General features: G+C 55.2%; 1 protein-coding gene across 1 annotated transcript in view; it reads left to right on the forward strand.

Annotated features, from left to right (window-relative positions):
- Window positions 1–24,381, forward strand: part of FAM222A (family with sequence similarity 222 member A) — a 68,095-nt gene that overhangs the window by 17,618 nt on the left and 26,096 nt on the right. The window contains exon 2 of the mRNA XM_051973005.1: window positions 24,103–24,229. Coding sequence (XP_051828965.1) covers window positions 24,148–24,229 — 82 coding nt within the window. The 5' untranslated portion in view covers window positions 24,103–24,147. The remainder of the gene's footprint in view (window positions 1–24,102; window positions 24,230–24,381) is intronic.

The raw sequence follows: 24,381 nt of genomic DNA on the forward strand, positions 1-24,381 counted from the left end.
GATTTGCAGATGAGGAAACTGAGGTAAATAGAGAATTAAGTCCAGGGTCAAGCTAGGAAAAATCTGAGCTCTTATCTGAATTTAGGCATTCCTGACTCCGGGACTAGTGCTCTATCCACTGAACCACTTATGATCCCTAAGGCACTTCTGGGCCAACGTTCTCCGCTTTAAGTGACTTCCTAGCTCCTACATCCCCTGTTCTAAGGCCCCTCCCAGCCCTGACATCCCCTGTTCTAAGGCCCCTCCCAGCCCTGACATCCCCTGCTCTAAGGGCCTTCCCAGCCCTGACATGCCCTGTTCTAAGGCCCCTCCCAGCCCTGACATCCCCTGCTCTAAGGCCCCTCCCTGTTTTCCCATTCCATATTCTAATCCCCTTCCTGCTCTGACAGTCTCTGTTCTTTCTCTTTCAATTCTTATAATCTCTTCATAGACCCATAGTAAGGTTATGAGAAGGTACCTTTTTTCCCTCCATCCCCCTTTCACCTGCTGCCTGGGAGTGCTGCATGTAAGGCCAAAACCTTTTAAAATACATTTCTTAAGTTTGTGTAGCTTTTTGAAAGTTTTTTTTTTTTAATATTTTGTTATAAGGGCTATTTTTCTGGGAGGGCTTGGGAAGACGAATACAAGAAATTTTGGTAATAAAAGAACAAAGAATATAATAAGAATTTATTTTTTCAAACATAATCTGTGCATATGATTCTCGAGAGTCCCCTAGGAAATCTAAGGCTTGGACATGTCAGCTGTTATCTACCAGGTCAGGGAGTGACAAATTGGAGACGAGTGGGGATGGCAAGGAGGAGAGCACGTTCTTCACTTCTCCCTTTAAAAGAAATGAATAACTTTTTAAAATTATTATTATAGCTTTTTATTTAAGAAATGAATAACTTTTCAAAGCAATCACCTGGATTCCCAATAAATTCCTTCCTCCTCCCAGAGAACCAGTCTTTATAACAAAGAATAAAAGAGGAGGGAGGAAAGTTTAGCAAGACTAACCCCCAAAGTATAGCACCTCACAAAAGTCTGCCCTCCAGAGCTGTGTGTGATCCTGGGACATTTTATGCTGTACTTCATACCCATAATCCCACGCTTCTTCAAAGAAGAGAAAGTGCCTTCTCTCCTTTCCCACATTGTAATTAAATTTCTAAGGAAAGCCCTGGAGAGGTACGAATACCGGGACTAAAAGTGAGAGTGGATTCTTTCTTCCTTGGGAGGGGCTGGAAGCCCTTAATGGAAGCTCCCTGAGGGCAGAGTTGCTTAAAGTTTTACTTGTAACTCCGGCCTTTCACTTTCCTTGGCACCTGATTAGCACTTGTCAGATTGGATTGGCAGCCTGGAAAATACGAGCCAAGGAACTTCCAGATGGAGAGAAGGCTCAGGAGTAGGAGGAGTCCCGGGAGGCCGGCTCCTGCTTCCCTTCTGGGGAAGGACTTCAGTTCTGTGCCTCGTCCCAAAGACCTGCATTCAGGTCCTCACTGACTCCTTCCTACCGAGGACCATTGGCCCTCTTGAAGACTTTTCCTTCCCTCTAAGTTCCAAAGGCTGGATTCCCCTGAAGTCCCTTCGGTCCTAGAGCAGAATCCTCAGTCACTGCAGCCCTCTGTGACTCAGTTTCCTCCCAGTTAAATGAGGGGTGTGGACTAGATGGACCTTATGACTCAAATCCAAATTCCAGTTCAGCTAATTAACTAAATGACCCTGGGGATAATGCTTGTCCTCTCTGCCTGTTCTTCATCTGTAAAGCAAAGGAAAGGAAAGGAAATAAGCATTGATATAGCTCCTATTATGTTCTGGGCATCATAAAAAAATAATTAATAAATCAAACTAATCAAATAAAATAACAAATCATACAAAATAAAAAATAAACTAAGTGCTTTTAAAAAAACTCATTTCACCCTCACAACAACCCTAAGTGCTAGGATTTCCATTTAACAGTTGGGGAAACTGAAGTAAAATATGATGTGACCTGCCCAGGGTCATCCAGCTAAGAAAACAAAATAAATTAATTAAAATAATAGATCATAAAAAAAATTAAAAAGCTAAGTGCTCTTTAAAAAATGTCATTGAACCCTCACAACAACCCTAAGTGCTAGGATTTCCATTTAACAGTTGAGGAAACTGAGGCAGATGTGATGTGACCCGCCCAGGGTCACCCAGCTAGGAAGTGTCTGTGTGGCTGGACTTGGATTCGGGGCTTCCCGACTCCAGGCCCGGCCTTCTATGGACTTGGCCACCGGCTGTCTGTGGCTGCCTCTGAGGTTCGTTTTAACTCCAGCTTTGTCACTCGGCACCTGTTAGACAAGTGACTAATTGCCGGCATCTGCTACCCCAGGATGCTCTTCCCTGTGGGGAGACCTCCTGCTCCCAGAAGGCTGGGCATTCACTCCCCTCTGGAAGCCGCTCTGTCTGCGTGACCCGGGCCTGGGACGCCCCCGGGGTCTCAGAGGTTCTGCTGGTCGCGATGCCCCTGGGCTTCCCTGGCACCCAGGGGTCGCTCCAGCTTCTCGGATGCTGTGGCTGGAGGTCTCGCCTTCGGAGCCCGGTGACTGGACCAACGGCTTCGGAGCCCGGGACTCGGGGGCCTCATTTGTCAAAGAGGAGGCTGAAGGTCAGAAGGGATAATCAGATCGGGAGTCACTAAGACCCACGTTCAAATTCCTCCTCACACACTAACACTGGTGACGTGGGTGAGTCACTTGAAGTCTGCCTCAGTTTCCCCAGCTGTAAATTGGGGGGAAATAGCATCATTTATGTATATAAGTGCTCGCTCTTAGGGAGGTGTGTGTGTGTGTGTGTGCATACACTAACTACATACATACACATATAAACATGCATGTAACGTGTATACATGCATGTTGTGCACGTGTCCGTAAATATATACATCTGTGTCTGAAAACACAGACGTGTGCATATACATGTATATATTTGCGTGTATCTCTATGGATATAGAGAGATATAGATATATGGAGAGAGATAGAGAGAGAGATGGATATATGGAGAGAGATATGGAGAGATAATTATAGCGATAAGAGATCTAAATATAGAGATATATAGATTAGAGAGATGTGAGAGAGATACAGAGATGTGAGAGAGAGAGAGAGAGATACAGAGATGTGAGAGAGAGAGAGATGGAGAGGAGAGAGATGGAGAGAGGAACGGTGTTCCGGGGATGGCGCCGTGGCAGCTGCAAGCCTTACAGAGTGGGAGCTGCTGGGCCCCCAGGCCGGCTCCCCTGCCACCCTGAGCCCCCACCCCCAGGGAAGGGGACGGGGGAGAATCTGCGCCTCCCCGTAGGCCGTGCTCCCCGGATCTCCTGGAAGGGAAGGCCGGGCGGTGGGCTGGCAGGCAGGGGTGGGAGCTTCCGAGTGGCAGCCTCAGCAGCTGCCCACGCTCCCCTCCCCCTCCCCCGTTACCCGGCCATCCCCCACCCTGTGAAAAGAACCATCTTCCCCGGAGAACGGGGTCTCCTGAGGCCACGACAACAGGCCAAGTGTGGGGAGGAGGGAGATTGGGAGACACGGGGGCTTTTGTATTTGCTCATCCCGGGCTGGGCGGAGGGGAGCTGGGGAGCCTGGCTGACCCCGGCAGACCGCATCCCGTCCCAGTGACAAATGGGCCCGGCCTCGGGGAGAACAGAGCCTGCCTTTGTCCCGCTGCGAGCGAGGGAGGTGGGGGGAGACCCTGCCCAGCCAGGCAGGGCTGGCCGGGCCTGCCGCAAAGGCGCCCGGGGGAGAGCGGGGCTCTCCTGAGCCTTCCCTCGGGTGGTCCACGGCGGCAGCGGGTTACTGAGGAATGGGGCCGGCCCGGCCCGGGACTTAGGCCGGCCGCCGCCTTGGTTCGCCACTGGGAGCCAGAGTCATTCACCAGACGGCGCCGAGGGAAGGGTCTCACACCCCCCCCCCCGGGATCCTTGGACCCCCGGTCCCCGCAGCCACCTCCCCTGCTTTCCTCTTTCCACCTGAGGCCCTGGCCGTGATGGGCAAACGTCTCGGGGGTTCACCGGTCATCTTCCTCCTCCTTCAGCCTTTTTCTCCTGGTCCTCAGGAGTCTTTCTGGACCTTCCCCATCACGACATCCCAGGTAGACCCCAGTGTTCCGAGCCCCCATCCTTCTCCTTTCTCCTCCCGAACTTTCCCTTTTCTCAGTTCTTGTGAACTTGTCAGAAGCTGGCCTGAGGGACCAGGATGACCCCTGCCCCAGCGAGGGACCCCTGCCCCGGCAAGCGACCCCTGCCCCGGACACCTGGCCCTCTGCTCTCTGCCAGGAATAATGGGCAGAAATGCCCGGCCCTGGAAGGAGGGAACTGGTGGAGAACTGGGATTTGGAAACGGAGGTTTAGGGTATGAATCCTCCTTTTTTATTCCCATTAACTGCCTGTGTTCTTATCTGTGGCAAATCCCTTTTCTTCCTGGCTTTTGGGAAGTCTCTTTTACAAAATGCGGGGAGGGGGTAGAATGTATGGTTTTTATGACCCTTCCCAGCCCTGACTCCCCTTGTTCTAAGCCCCCTCCCAGCCCCACATCCCCTGTTCTATGCCCTAGGGACTCTCCCACTTCTGGCATTCTGAGTTCCCCACTCTGCCTTCCCATGAGTCTGTGAATGTGGGTGGAACAATGAGGGGAGCTGAGAAGACATTCTAAAGCCCTCCCCCTGAGATTCCAGGGGAGTCCCTGCCCAGCCTCCTCCCCGCTTCTTCCCAGGGGGCCGCAAGCCCTCGCAGGGCTGTGGGAGACAGACTGGTGCAGGTCAGGGACGTGGGATTTGCAACGAGAAGACCTTGATCCAGCTCTGGCTCTGGCAGAGCCCCGTGACCTCCTCGGACCCAGCCTCGGTTTCCCCTCCGTGGACAAAGGCGACCACAGGGGCCCGGGGCCCCTCTGAGGACCCCGCCCGGGAGCACTCCCACGGGGGTCTGGGCCGAGGCTTTCCTGTGGGCCTGAGGCTGGGGGCTCGTGGGGCCCCTGGAAGCTATTCCTGCACTTGTAATTACAGCCCCCGAGCATCTCCAGAGCCGCCAAGGAGGGAGCTCCACGCGAGCGTGTACCACCCAAATAACTATAATCAGCAGCTTCGCGGAGACTTCAAACTCACCCAATTATCCTGGAAGGGGGAAAAAAATGAAAACAAATTAACATGTTTGCATAGAGCTGCTGTGGTAACACACACACACACACACACACACACGTGCTCCCGTACCCTCTCGGGCGTGACTCCCCCAGCGTTCCACGTGCTGAGCCCGGCCTGGCCCGCTCCCCTCAGCCCCCGGCCCTCGGGAGCTGGCTGGCCAATAGTGCGAGGGCCCTGCCTCAGAGCAGGGGGTGAGAGGGCTGGGGCGGGGGGCTGAGAACAGGGGATGTCGGGGCCGGGAAGGGGCTGAGAACAGGGGATGTCGGGGCCGGGAAGGGGCTGAGAACAGGGGATGGCAGAGCAGAAAGTGACCTGGAAATAAAAAACACAAACCGCCATAGTTGAGAAGGACCTTAGAACTCCAGAGTGTATCAGTGGCTCTGGGGTGTCGCTGCTTTAAGGTTTCCAAAGTACTTTGTCTGCATCACCTGCCCTGACCCTCCCACCAGCCCAGAGAAAGGTTTGATAGGTGAGGAGACAGAGGCACAGGTCAGGGGGCTTGTGGTCCCGCAGCTAAGCAGCGTCTGAGGCCAAATTGGCCCCCAGGCCCTCCTGACCCCGCCCGGAGCTCTGTCGGCTGCTCTTTAGGCAAAGTGCTCTGCGGCTCTTACGACTGTGCTGCTGGTTTAGAGAGAAGGCGCCTGCAGCGCTCAGGAGCCTTCCCTGGGTCAGGATCGGAACCCTCCGCCGGCAGGGTCAGCAGCCTTTCCCCAGGCTCTACGGGCGGCTCGTGAGGCGAGAGTCACTTCATTCACTCCTGGGCACTTCTGAGCGCTCTAGATCTGTGTTCCCAGGATCTTCCCAGAGATGTAAGCCGGGTTCTAAGCTCCCTTCCAGCCCCGACATCCCCTGCTCCAAGCCCCTTCCCAGCTCCGACATCCTCGTTCTCTGAGGGCCCTCCCGGCTCCGACATTCTCTGGGAACCAGTATAACACAGAGCCCGAATCTTCCTCCCTGTTCTAAAGTCTTTTCGGCCCGGGGTGACTCGGGAGCAGGGCCTCCCACCCCCAGCTGGGGCCGAGTCTTTTTAGAGACCTCGGCGTTATCTTTTATTTTTGTGTCACCTTCATCCCCAAGCGCATCCCTCGGAACATCTCCCCTGAATCTGCCCAGAGCCATCACGCACAACAAGGAATCAAGAACGGCAGAAATAAGTTTGCCCAGCCAGGGGGCACGTCAGCCCAAGCCCGGCCACGTGGGTAATGCTCCGTCCCCCTCGCCCCCCCAGGAATGCCACAGGAGCTGCCCCCCTCGCCCCCCAGAGCGTTTCCGTCTCCAGGGCCCCGGCAGGGACCATTACCCCAGAGTCCTTGGGGACACCCCCATGAAGCAGGAGGGCCGGGCTCCAGGACCTGGTCCTTGGTTTGGGGGAGCCCCGTGTCATCCGGAGCCGGCTTGGGTCACTGCCCGTCCTGCCAAGGCATCCCCCTGCAGCCCCCGGGGTCAGTCACCCCGTGGTTCTCCCAGCCTGCCTTGGGCAGGGCCCCTCCCCGCAGCTGCCGCGTGTCTCCGGGTTTCAGCAGGGCCTTTGGGTGACGTCCCAGAGCCTGGGCTTTCAGAGTCACTTCAGTTCCAGGGGCAGCTATGCCAGGCCGGGGGCGGGGGGTGGGCCTTGTCCGGCAGAGGGCAGAGCCGGGGCGCCGGGTGCACAGCCTGGGTCAGGCCCAGAGGTGGAGGGCGCGAGCCCCACGAGCCCCTCATCTTCCAGAAGGCCTTCCCGGAGGGCCCCTCGCTCTGAGGGACATTCTCTCCGGAGAAGACGCCCGGCCCAGCCCCCGACTGCCAGAATCTCCCTCTCAGGCCTCCTTGGCGGTATTTGTCCCCTCGGTGGAGCGGGCACCCGGGGAGGGCAGAGGCCGGGCCCCCTTCCTCCTCATTCCCAGGACTTAACTTTGTGCCTTAATAATAACATAGAAACAAGTGCTTGGGGGTGAGCTCGGGCTCAATCTGACATTCGTTGCCCTGCTCATGTCACGGGGGGGGGGGGGGAGAGAAGAGGGGAAGGGGGAGGGACAAGCCGAGGGGAGGTGGGGGGTCACCTCTGGAGCTTGTGCGATGCCATCCGTAGGAAGACTAGGGGGTCCTTGTCTTTGGAGGACTGTGGGAGCCCCCAGCGCTGAGTGCCTGGGGAAGTGCTCCTAGTCAGTCTGGGATAGGTGGGACATTTGTTAAACCTTCCTGTGTCCTGAGCTCCCGCTCGGGACAGTCCCTGTGCCCGAGGTATCTGAACATGAAGGGGAACCAGGGGTCCCAGGAAGGGACAGTCCCTGCCCCCGGAACCCCAGGAAGGGACAATTCCTGCCCGAGGACCCCAGGAAGGGACAGTCCCTGCCCGAGGACCCCAGGAAGGGACAGTCCCTGCGCCCGAGGCATCTGAACATGAAGGGGAACCAGGGGTCCCAGGAAGGGACAGTCCCTGCCCGAGGACCCCAGGAAGGGACAGTCCCTGCCCGAGGACCCCAGGAAGGGACAGTCCCTGCCCCCAGAACCCCAGGAAGGGACAGTCCCTGCCCGAGGACCCCAGGAAGGGACAATCCCTGCCCCCGGAACCCCAGGAAGGGACAGTCCCTGCCCGAGGACCCCAGGAAGGGACAGTCCCTGCCCGAGGACCCCAGGAAGGGACAGTCCCTGCCCGAGGACCCCAGGAAGGGACAATCCCTGCCCCCGGAACCCCAGGAAGGACCCCCGTGCAGATCCAGCCCCAGCTCCGTCCCAAAGCCACTGCCCGCCTCTCCCTTCTCCCGGCCGACCGCAGCTGGCTCTTGGGAGCTCAGGTTTGAGCCATTTTAGTTCCGTGCCCGTCTCATCCTCTCCCCTTCTACCGTTCACGTGTGTGTCTCATCTCCTCCGCTCTCCCTGAGGTCGTCGATGAACCGAGTCTTCTGTTTCTCTGTGCGGGTGAATCTCCGTCCGCTGTTAATCCGTTCTAGCCAAATTCCCCTCGCCGTCCCAGAGCTGCCATTGGCCCGTGGCCCGCCTAGAACGCTGGCGCGGATCGTTCCCCGTGGAGCGGTCGCTTTCCTCAGAATCTGGCTTGTCGAGAACACGCGTGTGCCTTCTCCTCCATGTCAGGGTTTTTTCGTAGTATGTCTTTTTATATAGATTATTTCTTTTCCAAAAGGCCTCATTTTGAGCAGCGTGGCCATAATGCCATAATTACGCAGCTTCTCCCCTTCCCACACCCCCATCCTACTCGAACCCCGGGACTTATCTCACCAACGACTGTCCAAATTATCTTACAGGACCCATAGTCGAGCCCATTCGTTACCTGGAAATTCCCTGCTGGGAATGCTGGGCCTGAGCGGAACCTCTGCCTTGGCCCGGCCGGGCCCCAGGATTCAGAGTCCGCCCCCAGACCCAGTCACTGAGGGGGGGCCCCGGCTTGGGGCTTGGGGAGGGGGTGGCCACCCCATGTTAAGTACACATCCGATCCCTTATTTTCCACATCAGATCATTTGTAACCATCGCCAGGTAATTCAGACCTGTCTCTGATGCCATTTTCTTTGCGCCGTCACTTGCGCTTTTTCTGTTCAGCGCCGATCCTCAAGGTGCCCCCTCTTCCGGGTCCCGCTCAGACTCCTGAAGACAAGCTCTGGACTGTCTATATATCCCTAGTTTATGTCCCCACCTTGTGCCTCCCTGAGCGTCGCCCTGCGCCGTGAGATGCCCCCTCTTCCCTGGCAGGGCTGTCGTTGCCCCTCCGCCTCCTCCTCCCACCCCCGGCCACTCCGGCCAGGAATTGGTTCCCCCTTTTAGGAAATCCCCGGGAGTTCAGAGTCAGAAGAAATACCACTAAAGGCCCCTCTGTCACTTACAGTCGGCTACCATCAGCAGGAGTCTCAGTTATTTCACCTGTGACATGGGAACTCTAATGAGGGTGTTCTGAGAATAACTCAGCTAACATCACTGATCATGGACACCCCCCCCAAAACTATCTGTAGCTCGGAGGCCTGACGCTGGCCCATAGGAATGCTTCACAAATGTATATTTTGTTGATTTGAATCAAGGTAAGCGATTTTTATTTACAGGTGAGGAAACTGAGGCTTTATGAGGGGAAAACTCTTGCTCAAGGCCTCAAAGGAGGGAATCTTCCTTAACTGTAGGGTAGGGGAGAGTGTGGGCTTTGGAATGATGGGAACTGAGCTAAAATCTCCCTTCTGCTTCTTACTCCGCCATGATTTTGAATGTGAACTCCCTAGATGTCTTCAACAAAATAGCTCTGAGGTCAAAGATCTGGGTTCGAATTCTGTGGGGGCCACAAACAGAACCCACTCTGAATCTCTGCTTCCTCATCTGCAAAGTGTATTTCGCCCCGATGCATTACCAGGGAACCGAATGCAGCAGTCACTGAATCTGGGCCCCGGGGGTCCCAAGGAGTGTCTTGGGGGCTCAGGGATTAGGTAGGTCCTGCCTGACCTCAAGGGGGCAGACCCGGAACTATGGGTCAGAGTGCAAAGGGCCAGTTTGGGCTGGAGGTGAAGGGAAACTTGGCCATGGTTACGGCTGCCTGGAGGCTCCCCATCCGGGAGGTCTTCAAGCCGGGCTGGATGCCGCTGGTGAGGGATGTTGGGGAGGGGGCCCTTTCTGGGACAAGTTGGGGTACTCCAGCTGGCCCCGAGGGCCGCCTTTCAGGCCCCCTGCAGCTCTGCTTCTAGCCCCCGTTCCTTGGAACAGAATTGTCCTCGGGCTCACAGAGCTGCATCATGGGAAAAGGTGACTCTCCTCGGGCGTGGCCCGGAGCTAGACAGGGAGGCAGATGGGTTCTCATCCCCAGACTCCCCAGGAGCCTCCCCTGGACCGCCAGAGAGAGCAGGGAATTTAATTCCCAACTGCCCAAACCTGGCCAGCGACCTCCTGGCTCCCGCCTGCAGAGAGACAGAGAGCTGGACTGAATGACCTTTGCAGGCAGAAATCCGGGGTTTTCCACCAGCCTCCCCCAGGCGGGCAGATGGAAGCGGTTTACCTGCTGTGGCCATTGTGGGATGGAGGATGGGGCTGGATGATCACCCTGGAGCTTCTTGGCCCCTCAATCTCACCCCGGGGAGGAGCCCCCCCCAATCCCACCACCTGTCCCCCTGAACCATCCCCTCAGGATGGGCATTCAGGGAAGGAATCACTAACCTTTATGAGTCGGACCTAGGGGGCTGGGAGAGGGGGAGGAAGGGGGGCTGTCTTAGGGGGCCTCTGGGGAGGAGACCACGGGGAAGGAGGGGGAAATCTCCCTCCCTGCCCCCTCCCCCACCCCTCCCCAGCAAGACCTCCCTTTTGACTCGGGAAGTCAAGTCGACTTCAAAAGCGTTTTCAAAGTCAGTCCCCTGGGCTTGGGGAGCTTGTTATGGGCTCTGTAATTAAACAGTGGAAGGAGCCAGAAGCCCCAGCCAGCTCCCTGGTTAATTGAGATCTTGGAAGGGAGGTGGGGAGGAGGTCCGGGAGAGGATGGAGAGGGCCCCCGACCTCTCTCTGGGGGCTGGAGGGAGGCTTCTGCAGTGCAGGCTGAGGGGGCTAGAGGGAAGGCAGCATCTTCTAGAAGGGAAGAGACTTGTTCTTCTCTCAGTCGGGGATGGGACTTCCGGACAGCCTCCAAGACCCGCTCTCAGCCTCTGTTTGAGGTCCCTCCCCAGGACGTTCTCTGTCCCGAGGGCCTCCTGGCTCCGGCTTCGTCCTCCGGGACTTGGGTTGAAACCCGCTCTTCGAGTCCCTCAATCTGAATCTGTGACCGTGCTTGTCAATGTGGAGCCAAAAGTGGGAGGGGGAGGCTGGCTCTGGGGTGCTGTGATTGCGGCCTGGGGCGCTTCTGGGGCCGGTCCCAGGGCTCAGCCGGCGAGGCGCAGAATGGCGATCCAGCCCCAGCTTCTGACTCCCTTTCCTCAGGTTCCCACCCGTAAAATGAGGGGGGGGACCCTTGGTGAGGGAGGGGGGCAGGAAGAACACCCCCTGCTCTGTCTCCAGGCAGGACGCCCCCTGCCCTGTCCCCGGCCCCCCTCCCGAGTCCGCCGCAGGTGGAGCTGGGGAACCGTCCCTTCCTCCTCCGCCCCGGCCCCCCGGCCCCACCTTCCTCAGGCCCAGCAGCCTGGGCGCCCGGAGGTGGGTGGACATTAAGGATCCGAGGAGAGGGGCGAAGGGAAATTGCCCTGCTGCTTCCATGCTAATGCAATCTCTAACCAGATCTGCGGAGCCCCGCAGCTCAAATTGCTTTTTAGATTAACATTTAATTATTAACAGGGTGCCCTGAAAGGCCTGGGGCTCAGCGTGGGGAGGGGGAAGGGAGCCAGCGGGAGAGGAAGGGGGTGGGGGGAGCAGAAGCCGCTGCCTCCAGCCGGGGAGGGGGCGGGCAGGGCCGGCCCGAGTTTTATGGGAGCCTCTCGGCAAGGTGGCGGCCCAAGTGGGGCTCCAGGTTGGATTTTATGCTTTCTCGTAACTTACGAGGAGTGACCTTTCCTGTTCCGTATTAACTCATTCTGCCACAGGCAGCCGCCTCCGCTAATTGACTCACTTGCCCTCTGGATTTGGGGAGGAAGGAGGGGGAGCTACGGGCCGGGGCTGGCCTGCGTGGCTGCTTCGAGCATCTCAGGGATGTTTGCATGCTCCTAGGAGGCCCCGGTCTGAGTTCCGATCCCGCCTCGGGCCCTGGCTAGCCTAATCTCAACCTGTCTGCCTCGATTTCCTCATCTGTAAAAAGGGCACAAAGATTTGGCATATAGATTTTAGTATTTAATAGTAATAATATATAAATAAACATTATATATTAATACTATTACTACTAATATACATTAATATATATACATATAATAAATGAGTATTTCAGGCTGGGAAGAAGGAACTGGGGCTAAACTTCTGTGAGAAGGGGAGGTTCGATTCTTTCCCGTTTCACAAATTTTGGTTAAGAGTTGATAGGCTAAGAGCTGACATGTATACCCCATCTATCCCATCTGCAGCAGTCTTGGGGGGAGAGAGGGTGCTATGAATCTCCCCATTTTACAGATGGGGAACCTGAGTTTGGGGGAGGTAAAAGGAGCCGCCCTTCTGGGATCTCAGGCAGGGCTCTGTCTCTGGAGCACAAAGCAGTCCGGTCTCCCAGTCCTTCCCCAGAATGACTCCGGGACGAGCATCCTTGAACAATTTTAGGATGAGGTCCCTGGGGTCAGAGACTTGGTCATTTTTAAAGCCGTGTCCCCGCTGATGCTCACAGTGCCCGGCTCATAGGAAGCCCTCGGGATAATGTGTGTTTCGTGAGTGGAAGGAGTCCGGGTCAGGAGAACTGAGTTCAGATTCCAACTCTTGCCACTATTTCCACCATCTTCCCCCGACAGTTATCTCCAATTTACCTTATAGATCTTGTATTACATAATTGTTTTCATGTGGTCTCCCCCATTAGACGGCAAGCTCCTTGAGGGCATAGTGCCCAGCCCACAGTAGGCCCGAAATTAATGTCTGTTGACTTGTCACCTTACTAGGGCCTCAGTTTCCTCATCTGAAGAATGAGAGGGTCGGACTTTATTGATCCTCAGGCCGGCTAGCTCTGGGTCTGTAATCCTGCAGATTACATGATGATCTATTTTTATTTTTCTGGGGCTCATATCATTTAGTTTGTTCTTCTATAAAAATGAGGGGGTTGGAATAGATTACCTCTGAGTTCAGCCTTCTTCCACCTCCAAGCTCTTAACACTCAGCATAAGCCCTACAGCTGCAGAAAGCTTTTCCTGAGTGTTCCAGCTTGCAGGATCCACCAAACTACCTTGGATTCAGTTGGCGTATATTTGCTGCATATTTCAGCCAAGTACTTATGAAGCACCTACTGTGTGCTAAGTCCTGTGCGGGGCTGTGGGAATATGCTAATCTTTTTCCACTTATGACCTCTTTTTGCCTGAGAAATTTTTATTGACCTTGGGTATGTAGGTCTATAAAATCATTTAATCATAATTCTAATGAATCATAATTTATGTTTACTGATAAATCATAATTTTGCAAGGGAGGGAAAGAAGGAAGGAGAAAGGGAGGAAGAGAGAGAAGGAGAGACTTAAGAGAAAGGGAGAGAGACAAAAAGAGGGAGGGAGGGAAAGACAGAGAGACAGACAGAGTAAGCCGTAGCCACTGTTTGGGGGGGAGCCTTGTTTTTAAGGGATTTGGTCAGTGTGTGCTTGACCCCTGATAAGAAGGGGTCCTTGTGGACCCATTTCTCATGTGTCTGGCACGACTTGACTGTATCTGTTTTGGAATGAGGAGAGAGGGACCCTTTATTTATAGACCCATAAGGCTAGAATTGGGGGCTATCTCAAGGCCTCTCAACTCCAGGAGACGGGCGTCCAGAACATCCAACAGTCCCAACCTCTCCACCCCACTTCCTTCTTCATTTTCCTGGGGAGAACTGAGACCCAAAGAGGACAGTTGCTGGTCCAAGATCACACGGTCAAGGATCCCTGTCCTCCAGCCATGAACTCCTAGTCTCCTGGGATGATCTCCCGAGAGAATCCCCCCCTTCTCTTTTTTGCCTTGTTCCCATCTTTCTTCCCATCCCCAAGCCCCTGAATTAGAGACCCCCAGACTTGGCTGGGTCCAGCAGGTGCTGGCAAGAATTGGAATGGGCTTAAGCTTCTGTTTCTTTTCCTGGTTTGTTTGTTTGTTTTTTGGCTTGTTCCCCTCCCCATGGGACCAGATTAACCCCAAGCCAGGAAGCTGGGCTCTGGCCAGACCCGTCTTTGATGGGGGCCCCGCTCTCCGGGAGCCCCCTCCCAGCAGCCTTGGAGCTGACCAGGGGCAGGGGAAGATGACAAATGGAGGCTGGGGCTAACCCACAGATTTCCCCCCAGTCTTTTAATAAAAAATACAGGCTGCAGGCTTCCACCATCCATCTTTTATTCATTGTTCTCTCAAGGCAAGCCGGGTAAACTCAATTCATTCTCAGACTTTGAAAGTTCCTTCTTTTCTCTCTCTCTCTCTTTCTCTCTCTCTCCTTTCCCCCTCCTGTCACATTTTCCTTTATCTAAATCCCAGCCTCTGAAAGGGTCTATCGACAGCTGCGGAGGAGTTATCTGGCAGAGGAGACCTTCTCGGAGGCGCAGCCCTCAGATAAGGGGCCTTATCGGCCCCGGTGTCAGAGAAGGTGCCAGAGCATTCTATCACCGGGGCTTTCGGCGGCCCCCCCCTTTTTATTAAAGTCACAAAGACCTTGGGCTTATAAATAGTCCGATTTGGAGATAGGGTTTCAAAATTAGCAGCAGCTTCCCAGGGCAATCCTCTCCCCCGGATTAAGGAGGGGCAGGCCCCGATGGGGGCTTTCCCTGGGCTTGGGGGGAGACGATCTGAGGGGGGCTGGGTTTCCCAGAGGGTGTTGGGGTGGGCTCGGGGAGGGGCAGTGGCAGCCCGCACCCCTCAGGCCAAGCCCAGGTTCGCTATTGAAGTAGCCACGTGACCTTGGGCAGGAGAAGCCGCAGAGGATGTGAAAACCCATTATGTGGTTTCCCGTGCGCCCCAGCCCCTTGTGACCCCCATGACCTTGAGCAATCGTGCCTTCCGCTGAGCCGTTTCCTCCCCAGTAAATGGGGGGATATTGAACTGGGGGTCCCTCCCAGCTGCGAGCATCCTAACCCCTTTCTCCTCACTCACAGTGAACGGGGGTGCACAGGGGGACCCCTAGCCCGGAATCCCGGTCCCTCCCTGTCCTCCTATAATGAGGAGGTTGGACAAGAGGGCTCCCGAGGCCCCTCCAGACCTGGAGGCTGACCCTCCTTGGCAAATCCCTGGACCTTGACCTCTAGGGTCTCAATTGTCCCTTCTATCAACCCGTCCACCCACCCGATGGGGAGCGAGACCCAGTGCAGACACCCAAGAAAGGTCTGTCCACGTATGGATCAGAGCCCGGGAAGGCCTTTAAGGAGGGGACGCCAGAGGGAATTCCGGAGAACGGCGGCTCCTTCCCCTCCCGTGGGCCTCTCCTGCAAGGGGGTGACCTCCCCGTGCTGTCACAGGCCGCGTGGGGAGCAGGTGAGGAACCCCTGCGTCCAATGGCCAGGAGCTGCCCCCCGAGTCAGAGAGAAGCTGCCCTCGGGTGCCGGGCCCTGCTGACCACCTTCCTCTCTGAGAGGCTTCGGCCCTGCCGTCCCTAAATCCGATTCACACCCAAGTCAAGAGCCTCCCTCTTTGCTCCTGTCCCAGAAGGAAGGAAAGAAGGACAACAGCTTTCTCCTCCGGCACTTCCAGGCTCTGCTTCCCCCTCTCCTGGGGGGCCCGTGGGTCTGCTCAGTCCTTTCCATTCTCCTCTGTGGATTCATTGGGGGTGTTATGTCCACTCCCCCAAGGGGCTGTCTTGCTCTGCTGCTCTTTCCCTCCCTCTGTCTCTGTCTCTGTCTCTGTCTCTGTCTCTGTCTGATTAAGGTGTATAAGAATCCAAAGGAAACCAATTAATTGGAAATAGAGTTTTCAAATTCCTGGCCTGGAGGACTGCTAAAGCCCCCCCACCTCTGACCCCCCCATTCTAAGCCCCCTCCAATGTTGATAAGACAGTGCTATGCTCTTGCAGAGAGCCGGAACTCCGGACAAGGATGCTGACTACAAGGTGTTAACTCAGTGGGACTGATGAGATGATGGTTCTCTAGTTCACATATACTTAGTACTTAGCACGGTGATGTCATGGTTCTCTAGCTCACACATGCTCAGTGTGCTGAAATGATGTCAGTGTAATAGGGTATTTAAGGGCTGAGAGGGCTGGAGATGAGACATCCATCCTCGACCATCCTCCTGGTGGCTCTCCTGCCTCCTGCCTCCTGCACTAAGCTCAAGCCTGGGCCAGAATAAAGACTCTGGACTCTGTTCCTGACCGTTCTCGTCTTTATCCTGCTGAGACCGAGGCCTGTCTGAAGGACCTCCAGAGAGCGGCCCGGACATCACAGGTTCTAAAGACCCTTCGCAGACCTTCCCCCTCGGCCCGTCCCCCTTGGCTGCTGCTGCTGGCCTTCGTAGGGGCAGGGGAGGTGAGGGAGGCGAAGAGATTCAGGCAACAACAAGAGCCCATTTTCCACAATGTGAGATAAAATCGCTTCTTCCTGGGACAGTTAATGCGAGGATTGTTACTTCCACATTAACAGCCCATGAAGCCTGAGGTTCTGGGGGGAGGGCTGCTGCTGAAGGTCTCAGGGCTGGCCCAGGTTCCGGAGCCGAGTCAGGAGGACGGTCTGGGAAGCTGGAGAAAGGCTGCCATGACGGCAGAGGCAGGGCTGGCCACGGAGAGCGCCGGAGCCGGGGATGGCTGGAGGAGAGCGGGCTCTGGGCTCCCGGGACGGGCCAGAAAACTGCTGAGCATTCTCCCTGCTCAAGGGAAGAACCAGAACAGCTGAGCTAAATCGGATCCCGCTGATTGGAATTAGTGCCCATACAGATGGAGCCGACTAAGCCTGCCGAGGCTGGGGCCATCAGCTGATGGGAAGGGATGGCCTCCCCAAGGCCAAGGGGAGGAAGCACCAGGCAGTTGCCGGCCCTGATGGAGAGAGGACAGGACCGGAGCAAGAGGCCAGAGGAGACCGGAGCATCTGGTGGCTCTGGGAGGTGGGACAACCTTGGGCCACAATCTCTTTATTTTGAGCATAAATGGGAAATGTGGACTAGGTCATCCCAGCCCTGACATCCCCTGTTCTAAGCTCCCTCCCAGCCCTGACATCCCCTGTTCTAAGCCCCTTCCCAGCTCTGATGTTCTGTGGTTCTGAGGATGATTCGGGGAGGGAAAACACTGATGCTGTTTCTCAATGCAGGCCCCAACCTGCTCTGGATCTTTACAGTAATCATTAGATTTTAATGGTACCTGACATTTAGATGGTATTTCAAAAATGACAAAATGTGGCACACACACACGTGCACACGTGGACATCTGTGTGTCTGTTAGGGCTCACATTTGTCTGTGTACAAATATATGAAAATCAATCTCATTTACTCCTCACACAGTAAACCTGTGTGAGACAAGTGCCCCCATTTTACAGATAAGGAAACTGAGGCTTATCAAGGATGAACGACTTGCCTGCTGTACAGGACGTGTCTGAGGGGGGCTCAAAGCCAGGTCGTCCCTCCTCCCCATACCCCGTGGCCACCATGCGGGTCCAGGGGTGGTCAGGCGGGATGGCCCGTTAAGGCAGGTTCTGTCTCTTAAGACTCCAGTTGGGACACGGCTGTCGCCTGGCTCTCCTGAGTCAGAGCTCTGACGGACGGATGGGCAGCCAGGATCCCGAATCTCGGAACAGAACTGTGAGGCATAAACTTGTGGTGGGGGGAATAGGGCAGCCGGTGAGTCTGTGGGAAGAGCTGGGTCAACCGTCACGACAGTGCGAGCCCCACATAATCGCCCTTCCCAGTTCCTTGTTTTTGCCGGCCCTTTAGCCGGCCTCGGTCGGGCATCTAGTCTGCGTCGGGCCTGGGGAGTCAAAGGAAAAAAAGAAATCACTTTCTGGCCTCTCGTGTGAGCTTCATAATGGTCCGGGGAGGAGCGCCCCAGACCCAAGTCATTCTTGTCATCTCTTCCTCATTTCTCGTCCTAATAAATGCTGATGGACGGAGTGAGGGATTCTCATCTTATGTATGAGGACACTGAGGCCTGGAGAGGCTGTGATGTGCCTGGGATTGCTCAGCTAGCAAATGTGGGCTCCGAGCCCCCGTTCTCTCCCATCTAACAAACGTCAGAGGTGGCTCCAAGCCCCTGTTCTCTCCCTCCTGCCTCCTAACAAATATCAGAGGTAGCTCCAAGCCCCCGTTCTCTGCCACCTCCTACCAAATATCAAAGGTGGCTCCGAACCCCTGTTCCCTCCCATCTAACAAATGTCACAGGTGGCTCCGAACCCTGTTCCCTCCCATCTAACAAATGTCAGAGGTGGCTCCGAACCCTGTTCCCTCCCATCTAACAAATGTCAGAGGTGGCTCCGAGCCCCCGTTTTCTCCCACCTCCTAACAAATATCCGAGATAGCTCCGAGCCCCCCTTCCCTCCCGCCTCCTAACAAACATCAGAGGTGGCTCCGAGCCCCCGTTCCCTCCCATCTAACAAATGTCACAGGTGGCTCCGAGCCCCCGTTCCCTCCCATCTAACAAACATCTGAGGTGGCTCCGAGCCCCCGTTCTCTCCCACCTAACAAATATCCGAGGTGGCTCCGAGCCCCCATTCCCTCCCACCTCCCAGCTGGGCGTCTGACTACGTGGTGGGGGGCTCTCCAGCAGATGGGGGCTGCCTGGACGTGTGTGTGTGTAGGGGACTCGCCCAAAACAAAGCTCGATTCCCCTCTCGAGTCCCCCGAGGACAGGCTCCCGGCTCTCAGCAGTCAAGTGCATTCATCCTTTCTGTAAGCAGCGCTTCATTCCTTTTTTAAACTGTATAATTTCTGCCTGATTGTAATGGCATATTTTAAAATTACCAGAAATCAAAGCCGGAAAATGGATACCGTGGCTTTTATTGCCAGCCCGAGCTGCATTAACACAGCCTGTAATGTGGGGAATAAAAACAGCCCCTCCCCTCCCCCTCCCTCCTTTTTTTTTTTTTTTTTTTTGAGACAGTAATAGGAGAAAATTGGTTTTGAAACTGAATAAAAGTCCCTTTCAGAGGAAATCATTTCTTTCCCGGCACCTTTGCTGCGAGTAGAATAGGGATAATGAAAGGTAGTTCCGTGATTGTCTTTCACTGCCGGCGAGCGAGCGAGCAGGGCCAGGACAGATGGGAGTCTCAGCCGGTCCATCTCGGCTCGGCGGAGGCTCGGGAAATACAAGATTGCAATAATTGCCTCGTAACAAGGAGCTTGTTGTGAAATTAGGATCTTAAGGAAGTCGCGGGGAAAAGGCTTTTCCTCATGAATACTTCATTATTAGCCCAGGCCTTGCAATCTCAGGCTGCAGACACCTGTTTAGTATTAAATAACTTCCCTTTCTTCCCATCCCCCCCCCCAGCTCCCACTCCCCATTCTTCTTTTCCCCCAAATCTAGGATTATGTTCCAGCTCCGCTGTTGGGAATGCCGAGTTTTCCGTTTCCCTCGATCCCAAGGAAGGGGTTGGGGCTTTGGTGGGGGAGAGAAGCCGGGCCGAGTCCTGAGTAGGGGGGTGGGTTGGGGAAGGGGCTTCCAGAACTCAAAACACCAGGAATCCCAGTAGCCAGGGCGAATGGAGTTCTTTTTTTTTTTTTTTTTTTTAATTCTTTGGCTGAGGCCGTTGGGGTTAAGTGACTCACCTAGGGTCATACAGCTAAGTGTCTGAGGCTGGATTTGAACTCCGGTCCTCCTGACTTCAGGGCTGGTGCCCCACCTAGCAGCCCCAAATTAAGTTAACTTTCAAGGGGGCAGGGGGGGGATAACGGCCTGCACGGGCAAGCTCTGGGACAGGAGGGCTGAGTGAGGGACTCAGGTCAAGGAAGAGGCCAGGAGAAGGCCGTCCCCAGATGTCAGAACACGGGCAAAGCCCCGTGCATCCCACCCTCGTTACAGGATGGCCACCAGAAAAACTTCTACTGCAAAAATGGCCAAAAAGGGACCCCAGACGTCACTTCGTTCACTCCTCCACTTCTGGATGGGGAAATTAAGTCAGAGGGCGGGGATGAGACTCGCACGAGGGGGAAACCCAGGATTCGAATCCAGGATCTCTGCCTCGGCTCCAATTTTCTTTCCACCAGAGCGGACTCTGCTGACTGATGTCAGACTTTCCGAGGACCAGGGAGACCCTCGGCTCTGCTCTTATTTTACAGACGAGGAAAGTGCCCAAACTTAGGCAGTTCAAACAGGCGGAAGTCAGCATTCGAACCCTCCTTCTCTCGAGCTTCTCTAAGAGGGGCCCGATGGGAGCATGAATAAGGGAATGAAGGATGACGCCTTCCCCCGGAAATCTCGGATCCTCGGGATCCTTATGGTTCCCTCTCCCGGTCTTTAGGTCGGAGAGTAGCTTTGTTCCAGCGCCGAGTTCGGATTAAACAAGACTCTTCTTGCGTTTCGTGTTGTTCTTATTAATAACAGTAATCACAGCCTGGGCATGTGGGGGGAGGCTCCGACCTGTGTCCTCATCTGACCCTGGCGAGAAGGTAGCTCAGGGTTTTAATGGCCCCACTTTACAGATGAAGCCACTGAGGCCCTGAGAGTTGCAACTTGCCTGCCATCATACAGGTCTAATCAGAGCCCCAGCCCGGGGGAGACCTCAGATCTCCCAGCCACAAGCGGGTACTTGCCCGGGAGGCCGTCTGGCCTCCCTCAGCTGCCTTCCAGCCCTGCTGTCTGTGAGTCAGGACCCGGGGGGAGCCGAGAGGAGGGTCGGGGAGGCCGCCGGCCTCCTTGCCTGCCCCGTCAGGATGAAGTGAGCACTACCGAGCGCTTGTGGACGCTCTCCAGCCTCAGTTTCCTCATCTGTAAAAGGAGCCGGAGAAGGAAGTGGCCAAGCCCCGCAGCGTCTGCCACGGAGAGTCAGACTGGACTCTCTCGATCCTTGTACAAGGAAGTCAGAGGGGCTCTGGCCCTTCGGGGCCTCGGGTAAGACCCTTCCCACCTCCGAGCACGAGGCAGACCCCTCTGGAGGCAGAGGATGTGGATAGGAGAACACTAAGATTGGTTCTGACCAGGATTCAGTGTCTGTCATCCCTGGGACCCTGGCCCAGCCGGGGCCTCCACAGCAGGTGCTCGAACATGGCTCTGCCCAGCGAGCTCCGAGGGGATGACCCTGGGCCTCCCCAATCCGGTGCCCAGAGGCCCAGGGCCCGGCCTGTGGCGGGGATGAGGGCTTAGTCACTGGCCAGAGCCCGGTCTGCGGCTGGGGCTGGGGTTCAGTCTGTGGCCTGGGGAGGGTCCGTGGGGGCAGGTCCCAGTGCGAGGACGGCGATCACGGCAGCTCCCTCAGATGAGACCCCCTGCGTCCGGCACCCCGCCAACGCCCCACGAGGAGGAGGGGGGGCGCCCTCCACGCCAGAGAACTGCGGAGCGTGGCTGCGGCCCCCAGCACACGCTCTCACGTGGGGGGTTTTCCTTTCTCTTTTGGTTTGATTTTTCTTGTACAACATGACGTGTTTAAACATGTTTAAGAGGATCCCACATGTTCAATCTGCTGTCCTGGGGAGGGGAGAGGGAAGAGAGGTAGGGAGAGGGGAGAGAGGCAGGGAGAGGGGAGAGAGGCAGGGAGAAAAATCTGGAACACAAAGTCTTACGAAAATGAGTGCTGAAAACAGAATACTACTGAGAAATTAAAAATAAAATAAAAGAGAATCTCAGAAGGAAAAAGCTTCAAGGCCTGACGTTGCTTCCAGCCCAGCAGAGTACATCCTGAGCCTGCAGAGGGGACCAGAGGAAGAGACCCGCTCTTCGGGAGTGGAAGGAGAGACGGAAGGAACAGAATGATGGCAGCGGGGGGGGAGGATGGAGCGGAGGGAACCCCAAGAGCTGGAGGCAGCCCGGGATGGCCCCCACTCAGCCACACGCAGGATGGGCCCAAACCAGATGAAACTTATTGGGAAATACTGCAGAAAATAAGTAAAAATTAAGTAAAAAAAAAAAAAAAAGTAAATAACCTAACGTGGATCGTATTCTGTTTGGAAAGGACATCAGTGTGTTGGAAGCTCCCGTCTTCTGTGGGAGGCTGATCCCCTGTTCTTAGCTGACCCCCTGCTCTTAGCTGACTCCCTCTTGTAAATTGAAGCCTTCAGGGAAAAGGCCTTGCCCAAGGTCATACATGCAATCTATGGCGAACCTGGGATTTGAACTCGGGCCTCTGACTCCAGATCTCAGCGTCTTTGTCGGTGAAGGGAGGAGGGAGATGCAAAAGGAGATGAAGAAGAAAGGAAGAGAAGAGACACTGAAGGAAATGGAATATAGAGAAAAGGAAAGATGGCAGCTGGGGGCAAATCCCGCCTCAGTCCCTCAGCTTCCATAACTGTGAAATGGTATGATAATAGTAATACCTGCGTCTTGGGGTGATTGTTGTGAGGATAAATGATAGAGCCTGGAAAGGGCTTGGCCAGCCTTGAAGCACCATAGAAACATTGCCTGTTGTAGTGGGAGGGGGGTGTGAGATCGAGTGAAAGTCAAATGTCAGCTCGTGGGGAAAGGGGGGGACCACAGAGCAGGGCCTGACAGGTTGGGACCTGAGGATGTGGGGGCTGGGCTCACAACCCTCCTGTACCCCTCCCCCAGCCTTTTCACCATTGCAGAGATTACCCCTTCCCTGGTCACCACAGAGCATTCAAGGCCCTCTCTTTTTCTCTGTCTGTCTGTCCCCCTTCTTTGTCTCTCCCTCTCTCTCTCTCTCTCTCTCTCTCTCTCTCTCTCTCTCTCTCACACACACACACACACACACACACACACACACACTCCTCATGTTGTTTTCCCAGTACTCCCTTGTTCCCAGGTGGGAAGCTTGGACTATGTCCCTGTCTGGAGCCCCGCCAGTCCCCTGGCAATCCCCGGGGCAGGAGAGGAAGCAGGGGGAGTTGGGGGTGAGGGCAGGAGGGCCCCAGAGGCCTTGGAGCCAGAAAGGCCTGGATGTGACCTGCCTTGGCCATGCTCTCTGTTACCCCGGCTCTCCCTCTCCCCATCCATCGGAAGGAGACATAGCACGATAATGCCTTGAGGAGATAGCCCTATTTGGGGTTTGCAAAACCTCGGCACTATATACAGTCACCCAGCGGAGAGGCAGAGGCTGCTGTTGTTTGCCCCTTTCTAAGGGACTCAGAGCAGTGCAGACTCTCCCAGCCATTCACCCTCGGTCATCGAGCATTTGCAAAGTGCCTACTGTGCGCTGGCTATTGTGCTAAGGGCTAGAAGGGCAAAGGAAGGGGAAGCCCCCGATCCAACGGGGAAAACAAGGCGTAGCTGTGTTTATAGATCTATACCCATATTTCTGGCACACGGTGATGGACAAACGAAGCACCGACAGGAGATCAGACTCTAAGCCGATTCCTGCCCCAGGCTCCTCCTCTCCAGGACTGTTCCAGGACCTGATGGGCTAAAAACCCTGTAAAGGGAGTCGAGGCAGAGTGGGGATGATGGGAAATGACTCAGGGGAGGGCGCAGCATGGGGCCCGGGGGCAAGTCTCAGGTCTCTGTCCAGCTCTAACCTTCTCTCAGTCTGTGACTGTACACGTGGCACAACGTTTCCGAGGTTCAGTTTCTTCATCTGAAAAACGAGGGTAACCTCCCACACACCTTGTACTTTGCTCATTAAAAGAGGGATCAGTTATGTAAACTGAAAAGCATTTTTAGAAAAGAAAAAAGCCTTCTCTAGAAGGGGCTCCCAATGTTTTGAGGAGGTCAGTCCCACGTCTTCTTCTGTGGGGGAGAAGGCTTGGGAGTTGGCAGCTCCATTCTATCTAGAATCAAAACATCCTTGAGCCTTGGTTTCCCCCTCTGTCAAAAATCGGGGAGGGAGGGAGGGGTTGGCTCATAATTCAAGAAGGTGGTGGTCCTTGAAGCATCAACAAACGTCTTCTGGTTTAATCCCCTCCTTTTTTAATAGATGAAGGTGAAAGGATTTGGGGTATGGTCCACATGAGGGGGAAGCATTTGAACCCAGGCCCTCTGGCCTAAAAGCAAACCTCCCCCTCAGGAAAAGCCTGGTGGACTCTGGTTGTAGAATGGGGGGGGGGGGGAGAGATCATAATGGGATGCTGTATTTTATTTAATCACACTTATTTGTTACAAGGGACAGTTCTCTTCTTGGCAGAGGTGAGGAGAATTCTAACAAGAGCATCGGTGAAATAGTTATTTTAAAAATAAAACAAAAACACTAGATTTAGTGTCAGAAGGTTGGGGCTCAAATGCTAAGCCTACCACTTACTGTATCAGTGTGATCCTGGACAAGCTGCCTTAGTCCGTGGACCTGTTTTCTCATCTATAAAATGGGCGGATTGGGCTGATGAAATTAAAAGATTTCTTAGACTTGAGTTCTGAGGTCTTCCATTCTTCCTGTTTGAGCTGAATTAGAAATGTCTCTCCCCGCTCCCCTGGCCTATAACTGCAGCCCTCCAATAACCAGCTCTTCTCTTACCTTGCAGTGTGACAGAACTCCGTGAGCCCCGGGCCCCATCTCCTTCTCCACCATGTTGGCCTGTCTGCAGCGGACTCAGAACCCACCCCCTCAGCACCTCCCCTGCCCCAACAAGACCCTGGAGCTCCGAAAGTGTAAGTGTGGGGGTTGGGAGAGGTGGAGAGGAAGCCCCTGGACCTCAGGTCAGATTCACACCTGCCCATGTTTGATAGAAACAGTATCCCGGCATCCCCACTGGGCGTCCTCTGGGAGGAGAGCTCAGCCCATAGCTCGGACCCCTGGGGGC

The sequence above is a fragment of the Antechinus flavipes genome, chromosome 1 (genome assembly GCF_016432865.1).
Source record: "Antechinus flavipes isolate AdamAnt ecotype Samford, QLD, Australia chromosome 1, AdamAnt_v2, whole genome shotgun sequence".
NCBI classification, from domain to species: domain Eukaryota; kingdom Metazoa; phylum Chordata; class Mammalia; order Dasyuromorphia; family Dasyuridae; genus Antechinus; species Antechinus flavipes.